Genomic DNA, 13,030 nt, shown 5'->3' with positions numbered 1-13,030 from the left:
ACAGACTCAGAGCAATTAGAAAGGACCAACCTACATGGCAGAAGCACCATGCATGAAACTAACTGGGCTCTGTACATAGTTAAAGAGTGTTCACAAGACTCAAGACCTCACAATTGAGACACCAAAGAAACCTATAAACATGACAGTAGAGGCAGAATTTGGTCCTCAAGTACTCATTTATTGGCCATTTATGGGCCCTAAGAGTCATAAGGGTGAAAGGCATCTCCTTTCCTGCCCTTATGTTGGGGGTGGTGGGGGCTAGAATTCACCCCAGTGTATTTGGATTTCCAAATGATATTCAATAAGCTGCTATATAAAAAGTTATTACACCAGATAAATGGCGGGATGACATTAGCATGGAAAGAGGGTTGGCTAAATAACCAAGGAACCAGAATTGGGAAAAAAATGGTCATTTTCAGATTGGCAAACTATAACCGGAGGTGTACCACAGGGATTTAGTGTTGCGGCCTCTACTATTTATAATTTTTATTAGCAACTTTGTTGAAGGATCAAAGTGTATTGCAGCCACATTTGCTGGTGATACAAAGATTCGTAAGTTGGAACGTACGTTGTGAGTAGGACAAAGATCCTGCAAAGGGATATAGATAAAATGAGCATGCAAACATTTGGAAGATGGAATTTATGAGATTATCTACGGTACTTTGATAGGACGAATGGAAGAGCAAAATATTACAGAACGCTGCAGCACAAAGGAATCTGGGTGTCCTCCTACATGAAATACAAAGTTAGCATGCAAGTACAGCAAGCAAGTTAAATGGAATGTTGGTCTTTATTGCAAGGGGATAGAGTATTAAAATAAGGAAATCCTGATTCAACTATACAGGATATCACTGAGACCATACTTGGAGTACTTTGCACAGTTTTGGTCTTATTTGAGGAAGGATATACTTGCATTGGTGGCAGTTCAATGAAGATTAACTAGATTGATTCCCGGGATAAAGGAATTGCTTTACGAGGAAAGATTGAACAGGTTGTTTAAGTTTTTTAAGTTTATTTATTAGTGTCACAAATAGGCTTACATTAACACTGCAATGAAGTTATTGTGAAAATCTCCTAGTCGCCACATTCCAGCGTCTATTTGGATACACTGAGTGAGAATTTAGCATGGCCAATTCACTTAATCGGCACGTGGGAGGAAACTGGAGCACCCGGATGAAACCCACACAGACACGGGGAGAACGTGCAAACTCTGCACAGACAGTGACCCAAGCCCGGAATCAAACCCAGGTCCCCGGTGCTGTGAGGCAGCAGTGCTAACCACAGTGCCACTGTGCCACCCTATACCCAGTGGAGTTTTGAGAAATGAGACATGATCATATTGAAACATAAGATACTGAGAGAGCTCAGCAGGGTAGATATTAAGAAGATAGTTCTTCTCTTGAAAGGAACTGTAAACGAGAAGGCACAGTTTCAGAATAAGGACTCGCCCATTTAAGATGGAGATGAAAGGGAATTTCTACTCTTAGAGGGTTGTGAATCTTTAGGATTCTCTACCCAAGATAGTATGGAGGCTAGGCCATTGTATAGATTCTAGGCTGAGGTTTTTTCTGAACTATAGGGGAGTCAAAGGTTATGGAAACAGACAGGAAATTGGAGATCATGTGAAGATCGGGTCAGCCTGATCTTATTGAATAGCGGAGCAAACCCGAGGGACCATATGGTCTACTCCTGTTCATATTCCTTATGATCTTATATAACATGTTGAGGTTAATTGTACAGCCCTGACTAATATCAGCTAAATTAAAGGAGATTCTTAATGCTGGATCAGATTTGCATTTATTCACTCAACTGAATTGTAAAATCTGGACAAAGCAACTGTACACTTTCAAAGGCTCCAATAAATTATTTTTAAAGTCTATGATGTGAAATGTTACTTCAAAGAGATGTACTGTATCCAAAAGCTAATTAAAACAGAGTGTCTTCTTCCCTTGAGCAAAATCACCTTAAAGACATCTGCCATACAAATTTCAGCCACGTGCTTAAACATACTGACACAGTCTGTTAATGATTGTCTTTTGTTTAAAGAAAAAGAAATGATTATCATAAAGAATGCCTGCAAGCAGACTTCAGAGCCACATCCACAGGTTTCAAAAGCATGACCTTAATTTACATGGTGGAAAAATGACTAAAGTTCTGGCGAAAACTGACCAACCTGAAATATAAACTCTTCACTCTCCACAGATGCTGCTGAACATTTCCCGCATAGTTTTTATTTCAAACATCCACCAGCCACAATATTCTGCTTTTGTTTATTCTTAGTGAGCGACGCAGGCAAGGCCAGCCTTTATTGTCCATCCCCTATTGCCCTTGAAAAGCAAGTTCCATCCTTACTCCATTCATTGGATTAGCAACAAAGAAAGAAGTCAGATTTTAAAATTCCCTCTAATTTTTTAACTTCACGAACTGCTACTCTGATTTCTCTGTGGCCAAGATGGCAGGTGGCAAACTTCCAACTCACTGCTCTAAAGTTGACTACTAAAAGTTAACAGTGTGACTTGGGGATGATCAACTCTTAGCTTAATGATTAATTTGGCCTCTAACAGTACTCAGACTGGAAACTCTGCATAAAAAGGACTACAGACATAGAAAGAAAACTCACATTTACCTCATATATTTTAGACCCACAGGACAGCACAGTGCTGAGTGCCAGCTGAGATGCTCAGGTCTCTGGAGTGCAACTTGAACCCAAGACTTTAATTCTGACTCCAGAGTGAGAGTTCTAATGGCTGAACAACGGTCACACTTTGAGAATTGGCATGAATCAATATCCCACTAATCTCAGAGATAAATCACTATGGTACTGCTGTTGCCCTACTAGTTTCCCATTTATTTTCCTGCTGTCGGGAGCGTAGAACCATAGCGGTGCAGGTGATAAAAGATTAACAGTTGTGTTGGTGCACTGCAACTATGAAACTAAATATAATTCCATTTCTTACAAAAACAATAAATGATATAGTGTTCTTTTTAAAAAAAACTCCCATGCATACAACACATGGGTTTTATTCAGAGGCTACCAAAACATTTAAAAGAATGTGTTTAGAAAGCCATTAAAAAGGCATATTGGAGTACACTGATTGCAAGAGGGTACTTACAAGGAGTTTTTTGCTGAATATGTGCTTTGCTGTGTCTATCTGTCCTGTTGTGGAGATGCCAGCGTTGGACTTGGGTAAACACAGTAAAAAGTCTCACAACACCAGGTTACAGTCCAACCAGTTTATTTGATAGTAAACCCACAAGCTTTCGGGGTTTGCCCCTTCATCAGGTGAGTGGAGAGTTTGGGTCTCAAACAGAGCATATAAAAGGCACACACAGTTTACAGAATGTTGATTAGAATGTGAGTTTTTACAGCTAACCTGCTATTCAAGTCTTAAAGATGCAGACAATGTGAGTGGAGATAGTATTAGGCATAGGTTAAAGAGATGTGTATTGTCTCCTGACAGGATTTGGATCAATATTTATCCCTCAATCAGGATCCCATCTGTAGACAATACACATCTGTTTAGCCTATGCCTAATGTGATCTCCACTCACACTGTCTGCATCTTTAAGACTTGAATAGCAGGTTAGCTGTAAAAACTCACATTCTAACCAGTATTCTGTAAACTGTGTGTGCCTTTTATATGCTCTGTTTGAGACCAGAGCTCTCCACTCACCTGACGAAGGGGCAAACCCCGAAAGCCTGTGGGTTTACTATCAAATAAACTGGTTGGACTGTAACCTGGTGTTGTGAGACCTCTTACTCTATTTGTCCTGTTAGCCAGAGAAACCAATTACACATTTCTTCACCCTAACCGATCTCTCTCCCACATTACTAGACCTTGCCAGTTACTGTGGTACACATCCAAAGATTCCTGAACTGCAATTTATAACTGACATACTGCAGAATCATTTAATCTAGGCTGGAACAATTGGGCAATTCAGGACGGCTCTCAGCAAGTGAAAGCATTTCATGTGCTACTGCTTTTGCAACTCAATGAGAGTTCTGTAAACTATTAAAGCTGCTCCACTAGACTTCAAAACTCTGACTGGGTTTTGTGCTAAAGCATGGATAATTCAGACCACAGTTTGTAGTCACTATACACTGAGATAGTGCCAAACCCCACAGGGACTGAGACATTCCTGCAGACAGTTCTCAAAGTCTACTCAACTAGACTCTAGAACAAGGATCTTTTTACTTCAACAATCAGTCTCTTCAACAACCGAGCAATTGGCATAATACTCGTAATCTCACATCCTCCTGAGGAATGTTTTCTGTTTTTACTCTTCAGTAAGAAAAGGCCTTTCCTAAATCTAACTAGGGAGCTAAATAATAGGTAGAACACTGACCTTTACCTGGTCTGATAACATGTTTGTCCATATCAGGCATGATTCAGTGGGTAGCCACCCCCTCCCCCAGCAGTATTATTTTAACATGTATTTGGTCATTATCAGGCTGCTCTTTGTAGGAGTTGGCTTGGTGCAAATTGGCTGTCATCTTTTCTGCATTACAACAGAGACCAGTCTTCAAAAATACTCGATTGAATTGTAAAACATTTTGAGACATTTGGGGTCTGTGAAAAACACTATATAAAGTCTTTCTTTTTTTTTAAACAGTCCCAATCTCCGTACTTCAAAAAGGATATAGGCGCCAGGAGAAGATACAAAGAAGATTTACAAGGATGCTATTGGAACAGAGAGGTTATACTTATTAGGAATGAATGAACAGGCTGGGTCTCTTTTTTCTATTAAAGGGAATACTGAGAGGAGACCTGATGGAGGTCTTTAAGACCATGAAAGGGTTTATTGGGTCGAAAAAGAGATGCTTGCACACATGAGAAAAATCAAAACAAGGGGCCGTAAACAGACTATGTTGCATTGGAGGCAGTTCAAAGAAGGTACACTAGGTGAATTCCTGGATGAAGGAGTTAACTTATGAGGAAGGCTTGAACAGATTGGACCTACACTCACTGGAGTTTAGAAGAATGAACTGTAATCTTATTTAAACAAATTAGATTCTGAGGGGAGCTTGACAGGGCAAATGCTGAAAGCATGTTTCCTGTTGTGGAAAAACCTAGAACTAAGAGGACTGGTTTCAAAATAAGGGACCTGATATTTAGATAGAGATGAGAAGATATTTCTTTTCTCAGAGGGTCATTAGTCTTTGGAATTCTCTTCCTCAAACAGCAGTGGAGGCTAATTCATTGAAGACGTTCAAGGCCGAGTTAGATAGATTTTGATCAACAAGGGAGTCAAATCATGGAAGGCAGACGGGAAAGTGGAGTTAAGAGCACATCAGAACAGCCATGATCTTATTGAATGGCAGAACAGGTTCAAGGGGCTGAGTGGCCTTTTACTGTTCCTACTGCAGGCAGCACAGTAGCACAATGGTTAGCACTGCTGCCTCACAACACCAGGGGCTTGGGTTCAACTCCCAGCTTGGGTCATTATCTGTGTGGAATTTGCACATTCTCGTCTTGTCTGTGTGGGTTTCCTCTGGGTGCTTCCCACAGTCCAAAATGTTGGTTAGGCGCATTGGCTATGCTAAATTCTCCCTCAATGCACATGAACAGGTGCCAGAGTGTGGCGACCAGGGGATTTTCACTAACTTAATTGTACTGTTAATGTAAGCAGTCTAATGACACTAATAAATAAACTTTATTTCTTATGTTTTTAAAGAAGTAATATAAATGCAAGTTGCTTTTGATAGACGCTCTGTCATGGTCACAAACCCTTGCTAGACTTGCAAGGCTCAATTCTCATTACCCCAAGAGAAAGTGCTGGAAAATCTCAGCAGGTCTGGAAGCATTTGCAAGGAAAAAGAGTTGACAATTTGAGTCCAGGTGACCCATTGTCAAAGCTGAAAATTCTCATTGGTTGCTCCAAGAGAACTCAAAAGGCCTCAACTTGTACAACTTTAATTTCTTTCTTCAAGCCTGACATATAGTCTCAAGCTAGCAATAGTCAACTGGCATCAATTGATTATCACTTGTGATCACACCATTAGAAAATTGGCAAGACTACAACAGTCAAGGTTTGAACTGCTCCTCTGCAAGCTGACTTTCTTTTGCCTTGAGGACATATTAGTAGTTGTGAAGTCTGTAAACAGAATGTGTGATTACAGAAGCTGACACAGCCAACATGAATAAAACAAATCTTTGACTGCCCCCTCTTCTCTCTAAGTAGGGAGCCCATAGAGAATAGCTTTTCAAGCTGATTCAGACTGACAAGTAAACAGTGCGCCCAGCCGTGCTGAGAAGGAATGGATCTATTCTTGGCAGTTTGCGCTTGCTGCAGCAGAGGTAACTGCTTCAAGTCAAGGCACTAAGCACTAGCAGCTTTCTCCAGGCAAGGATTCAACTCATCTTCGATAGACACATTTACACATTCTGCTGCAAAACAAATGGTTTATTCATGCCAAGCTATATGGCAAATCCCAGTAATAAACAGTATAGTACTTAAAGAGGCAATTTCTTAAAAAGTGTAGCGCTGCCAACGTAAACCACAGAAAAGCATTTGAAGCACTGAATTGCAGTACTTGTAAAGGAGAAGTTAAGACATTATGTTTTCCAAATTCTATTAATATTTATAAAGCACATTTATTTACATTGCTTCAACACTTCTACCTCCCAGTTGTTGCCAACTTGCAGAGCCATTTAGAAACTAGGAACACACTTCAATTGCAGTCAACATTGCACCAATATTTTTCTGATAGTCAGAAAAGATTAAATAAGATTAATATTAACTGAGTTCAAATGCTAAATTATTTTAAACTAATCTTAACGTTCTGACTATCATATTAAGTATTTTGCTACTTCATGGGAAATATCACTTAAGTCAATACTTGTGTAGGATTTTTTGGACTGCAGCCTTTCCCTCCATCATCCAAAGAATAGGCAGCAAACACACCCCCACCAATCCCAGCAGCTATTTAACACTCCCAAGGGTATTAACTGGTTGCGGATGTTGTCTCTCAAAGAGGAGGAAGTCTGCAGCATAAAGAGCAGCTGCTCTGTAGTCCCAGCAATGCCAGTGGCTGCAGCAACCAGGACTGGGACTGAAACTACAAAAAGTCCCCGATACTAAATCCCGGACTCGAGTCCAGAACCAGGTAACTGCAGAAAGGGTTGCATGATTGGGGAGGGACAACTGGGAAAGTAGAATTCTTGATGGAGAGGTGGGAGAATTAGGTGGGGAGCATCTGAGGTGGCGGACGTTGACCGGGGTAGGGGCAGGAGCACTCAATGTGGAAAGGGTGCCACAGCAGACTGTAGCGTCCCCCGCCTGCTTCCAAGCTCCTCCCACCAACCTTAAAATTAAGGCTAAACAGTTGCAGTAAATGGCCTACATCTGCTCCTACGTTTTATGATCTTAAGCGGCCCTGAAGTAACTAATAATTAATCACTAAAGTACCTCAATTGGGATGTTCTAGATCTCACCAGCCACGCATAAAATTGCAGACAGTCAGTGAAAGGCAGGAGGGTGGTGGGAAGACCACCTGGGGAATATTAGGCCCCCACTCACCTGTGAATCAGCCAGTGGGGGATCAATAATATCTGCCCATTAGTGAAAATATCCTTAATTCATTCATCTTGTAGTCTGCTTTCTAAATCAGCTAAACAACTATTCAATACTCCAGTTCTGTACAACAATGTTAAACAGTCACACACCTCTGTCCACCAATATGTACCCCAGTGATATAGAGTGACAGACTTATACCTATCAGTACTTTACCCCAGTATTGTACAGAGACAGACCTATATCCACCAGTACTGTACCGCAGTGTTGTACAGAGACAGACCTGTACCTAACAGTACTGTACTCCAATATTGTACAGAGACAGACCTGTATCCACCAGTACTGTACCCCAATGTTATACAGAGTCCTGTACCCACCAGTACTATACCCAATGTTATACACACTGTACCATCAGTACTGTACCCCAGTGTTATACTGGGATGTACCAATTCACATCAGTATTGTACCCCAGTGTTATACAGTGACAGACCCATATCCAAAGGTACTGTATCCAGTGTTATACAGAGACAGACCAGTACAGTACCTCAGTGTTATACAGAGACAGATCTGTACACACCAGTACTGTACCCCAGTGTTATACAGAGACAGACCAGTAACCACTAGTACTGTATCCTAGAGTTATACAAGCCTACAACCACTGATACCCCATTCTTGTTTCATACAGATCAAGCTGCTCATTCAAGGCTTAGATACAATACCTGGAGCTGGGGAGGTCACACTTTTAGTTTAAGGTACACCCCACAGTGTCTATCTGGGAAATAAAGGTACTGAATTTCTGAACTGAAGGCATCCTGCAATTATGGACGATCATTCCTTCTGAAATAGTCTTGTATTAAGGAGGATTCTCATGCCAGACAACAATTTCTAGCTATACACTGTCTTTAACTTGAAATACATCACCAAGTCCTCACAGATGCTGAGTCTAGAGGAGGAGATTAGCAGGGTGACAGAAGGTTAAGGCTAACGGATGGATTTGAAGGTGAAGTTAGAGAGGGAGAAGATTTAAGGAGAGTTGGGCAACTCTTCTTGTGTCACAGGGAACTAACTGGAAAAAACAATATCTGTTCAGTGTTGTGGCAGTAGCCCCTCCTTACTAAATCATGGTTCAATCTCAACTGCCAATGAATGAAGCCATGGTGAAGAAAAGTGGCTTCTTATAATCGATTAAAAGATGGTGGGATGAAAACACAAATTTAAATGTATAATATGTTGGGAGTACGGTGGCACAGTGGTTAGCACTGCTGCCTCACAGTGCCAGAGATTCGGGTTCAATTTCAGCTTTGGGTGACTGTGTGAGTTTCCTCTCACTGTATCTGTGTGTTTCCTCTCACAGTCCAAAGATGTGCGGGTTAGGTTCATTGGCCGTGATAAATTAATTAGTGTCGGGGGATTAGCATGGTAAATATGTGGGGTTACAGGAATAGGCCCTGGGTAGGATTGTGGTCAGTGCAGATCTGATGGGCCAAATGGCCTCCTTTTGTACTGTAGGGATTCTATATAGTGAGTGTAATTTAAAGTATATTTCGAACTAAAGCATTATCACAGATGTAGTTTTCCCTTTACCTTACCATTACCAGTTGATTAAGCAGTGATCTCAAATGTTAGCGGTAATCGAGTATGATCATTCCAGGTAACATCAAAAATGCCACAAGCTCTTTGTATCCCTAGTATGTAAATATCCTCAAGGACCTACATTGCAATGCTAGTTTCCAGAGTAAGAAATAATGCCTCTTAAATTCCTATCCTCTAAATAAATGACGGAAAATGTATTTTATCTTTGAGAATGAGCATGTGTCATTGAGATCGCTGAGCTAATTAGTACATATATACAATTGGGAAAGTGCTCTTTGGCACAACCCACCTCCCATGTAATCGTCTTAATGCAAACCCTCCAATTACAGCTACAAATTGTGACACCATTGTTCAGAATGAGATGATTGGGTAATTTCCCCAGAACATACTTGACTGGGATTAATACTGAATACTTAACCTGTTTGTAACAATCCTCCAGTCACTGCACATTACTGGAGATATTACCTTGCTTTAATCCGGAGAGGTTTTGGATACATAATCTTTTTGCTGTAGCTAAGGAATTATCTTTTCATACAGATTCTGCAAATAGACTTGGTTCGCTAGAAAATAAATCCCTGGCTGATAGAATAGTGTCAAAAGACACTCAACCCCATTAACTTGCAGTAGTGTTGCCTCGGAAGATAGACTACCAATATTTATTTCTCCCCATATTTCTGACTTCTTGTAGCTACTCAGGTCAGCAGGTTTGCTGTCATGCTCACACATCCACTGGAGCTTGTCAGCAACTGTTTTGTGGCATCCATTTTCCAACTACACACAGGTTGAGCCCTCTTTCTGCTGCTCTCCACCTTGCCCCTGGAAGAGATCTCTGTAGTTTTTCAGCTCTGATTAAATGACCAAAACGCTGACATTTTATTTTCTGGATGTCACTGTTGAGAGTTCTTTCAGCAGAATCAGAAGAGGCTCTACAAAATATTTTAGATCAAGTAATATCAGAAACTTAGAATTTGGATTGAGTATTAACACCAAAAAGGTAAAAACAATGGTAGCCATAAGGAATACATTAGAAGAGCTGGGGTGAAGGTCGGAGTGGCTGATATCACCAACTGTACATTAAGCTCAGTTTGGAACATATCTGAGGTGTATTTAGGTTAAAGTAGTACTGTCGGAAGGAATTACCAGATTTTCTCACAGGTAAGTGTTCCAAAGTACTGATTTTCAGAATTGGAAGTCAGGCCCTTGTTATTGTGGGTCCACACATCTGCTGTTGGAACAAGATTGTGTTGCCAGAACACAAGTGTTTGATCCCACATTGTGTATGTCTCTGGATCAGGTCTTTTGATGGTGCAATGCACTCAATGGGCCCATAGAGAATAGTACCTGACAAAGCTAGATAGAAACATAGTAATGACAATAGGCTATTCAGCCCCTCCAATCTGCTTCACCATTCAATTTTATCTTAATTCCATCCACCTGGCTTATTTCCATATCCCTTCACATCCTTGTCTAAAAGAATTTATCAATCCAGTTTTGAAATTTCCACTTTATCTAATCTCAATGCTTTTCTGGATGGAAGAGAGTTCCAGCTTTCCACTACCCTCGGAAGAGAACACGCTCCCAAGGCAGTAAACTGCAAAACTAATAAAACTTAAGTGTATACCTAAAAGCTTTGACAAATCAGGGTCAAGTCAAACCCCTCTTCCTTTGGGAATCTCCCAAGTTAATGTTGCCCATCTTTCTACATCTATACAAATGCGAATTAGAAGCATGTCCAAATAAAACAGGAGACATTTTGATTCTGATAGAACTCAATACTTGCAGAACATTCATACCTTCCTGAACTTCTCCATCTGCTTGTAAGTGTCAGGATCCAACTCCTGAGAGACGTCCTTCATCCAAAGCAAAGCCCCCCTGTATTCTGTTCGAGACTGTTCCATTCGATTCACAGTGAGAAGAGTGTCGGAGATCGCTCGGCGCCGGAACGTTTCTACTTCCTGCTCCAGTCGCAATAGCGGAACACGCAATGCTAATCTGGGATGGGTAAAGAGGAAAAGTGGGTGGATTGTACAACAGACTTATTTACTGTATTGGTATACCAGGTATGGCAGAGGAAATCAGACTTAAAACCAACATACAACTTCTTTGCACAATGGTATTAATTCAACAGCTCATGTCACTCTCCTTACCAGTGAGATCTGTAATCACACCAGTGCCAGACATTATAAATGCCTGGAAGGAATTGATAGTTGTATCATTAGGCACTTCTCAATGCACAGTATGGGCATTTGAAACATGAGATACTTCACTGAAATCTTCACCGAGACAATACTCAATACAGGCTATTAGACTAGATGGGGTTGAGGTTCATAAGGAGGAGATGTTAGCAATTCTGGAAAGTATGAAAATAGGTAAGTCCCCTGGGCCAGATGGAATTTCTCCTAGGATTCTCTGAGAGGCTAGAGAGGGGGTTGCAGAGCCTTTGGCTTTGATCTTTATGTCGTCATTGTCTACTGGAATAGTGCCAGAAGACTGGAGGATAGCAAATGTTGTCCCCTTGTTCAAGAAGGGGAGTAGAGACAATCCAGGTAATTATAGACCATTGAACCTTACTTCTGTTGTGGGCAAAGTTTTGGAAAGGATATAAGAGATAGAAATTATAGTTATCTAGAAAGGAATAATTTGATTAGGGATAGTCAACATGGTTTTGTGAAGGGTAGGTCGTACCTCACAAATCTTATTGAGTTCTTTGAGAAGGTGACCAAAGAGATGGATGAGGGTAAAGCAGTTGATGTGGTGTACATGAATTTCAGTAAAGCATTTGATAAGATTTCCCACAGTAAGCTATTGCAGAAAATACGGAGGCATGGATTGAGGGTGATTTAGTGGTTTGGATCAGAAATTGGCTAGCTGCAAGAAGACAGAGGGTGGTGGTTGATGGGAAATGTTCATCCTGGAGTTCAGTTATTAGTAGTATGGCACAACGATCTGTTTTGGGGCCACTGCTGTTTGTCATTTTTATAAATGACCTGGATGAAGGCATAGAAGGATGGGTTAGTAAACTTGCGGATGACACTAAAGTCGGTGGAATTGTGGACAGTGCGGAAGGATGTTGCAGGTTACAGAGGGACATACATAAGCTGCAGAGCTAGGCTGAGAGGTGACAAATGGAGTTTAATGCAGGAAAATGTGAAGTGATTCACTTTGGAAGGAGTAACAGGAATACAGAGTAGAGGGCTAATGGTAAGATACTTGATAGTGTGGATGAGCACAGAGATCTCATGTCCAGGTGCATAGATCCCTGAAAGTTGGCACCCAGGTTGATAGGGTTGTTAAGAAGGCGTACGGTGTGTTAGCTTTTATTGGTAGAGGGATTGCGTTTTGGAGCCATGAGATCATGTTGCAGCTGTACAAAACTCTGGTGCGGCCGCACTTGGAGTATTGCGTACAGTTCTGGTCGCCGCATTATAGGAAGGAGATGGAAGCATTGGAAAGGGTGCAAAGGAGATTTACCAGGATGTTGCCTGGTATGGTGGGCAAGTCTTATGAGGAAAGGCTGAGGGACTTGAGGCTGTTTTCGTTAGAAGAAGGTTAAGAGACTTAATAGACGCAAATAAGATGATCAGAGGATTAGTTAGGGTGGACGGTAAGACCCTTTTTCCTCAGATGGAGATGGCTAGCACGAGGAGACATAGCTTTAAATTGAGGGATGATAGATATAGGACAGATGTCAGACGTAGGTTCTTTAGTCAGAGAGTTGTAAAGGCGTGGAATGCCTGCCTGCAACAGTAGTGGACTTTCCAACATTAAGGGCATTTAAATGGTCATTGGATAAACATATGGATGATATCGGAATAGTGTAGGTTAGATGAGCTTTAGATTGGTTTCACAGGTCAGTGCAACAGAGGGTCAAAAGACCTGTACTGCAATGTAATGTTCTATGTTCTACAATGCATGCTTTACTG

The 13,030-nt window shown here is 41.1% G+C and overlaps 1 protein-coding gene across 3 annotated transcripts in view; it reads right to left on the bottom strand.

Annotated features, from left to right (window-relative positions):
* The window catches only part of LOC145349902 (islet cell autoantigen 1-like), an 87,958-nt gene that overhangs the window by 42,351 nt on the left and 32,577 nt on the right, over window positions 1-13,030 (bottom strand). For 2 of the 3 annotated variants that reach the window (XM_080198533.1, XM_080198534.1), the window contains exon 6: window positions 10,901-11,099. In XM_080198533.1, the coding sequence (XP_080054659.1) occupies window positions 10,901-11,099 (199 nt within the window). Of the gene's footprint in view, window positions 1-10,894; window positions 11,100-13,030 lie in introns of those variants that run through there. The other variant, XM_080198535.1, reaches the window with a different exon arrangement.

This window comes from Carcharhinus amblyrhynchos, chromosome 11 (assembly GCF_965287045.1).
Source record: "Carcharhinus amblyrhynchos chromosome 11, sCarAmb.v2.hapA, whole genome shotgun sequence".
NCBI classification, from domain to species: domain Eukaryota; kingdom Metazoa; phylum Chordata; class Chondrichthyes; order Carcharhiniformes; family Carcharhinidae; genus Carcharhinus; species Carcharhinus amblyrhynchos.
Note: the sequence above shows the minus strand (reverse complement) of the source record. Positions and strands in the feature narration are given on the sequence as shown.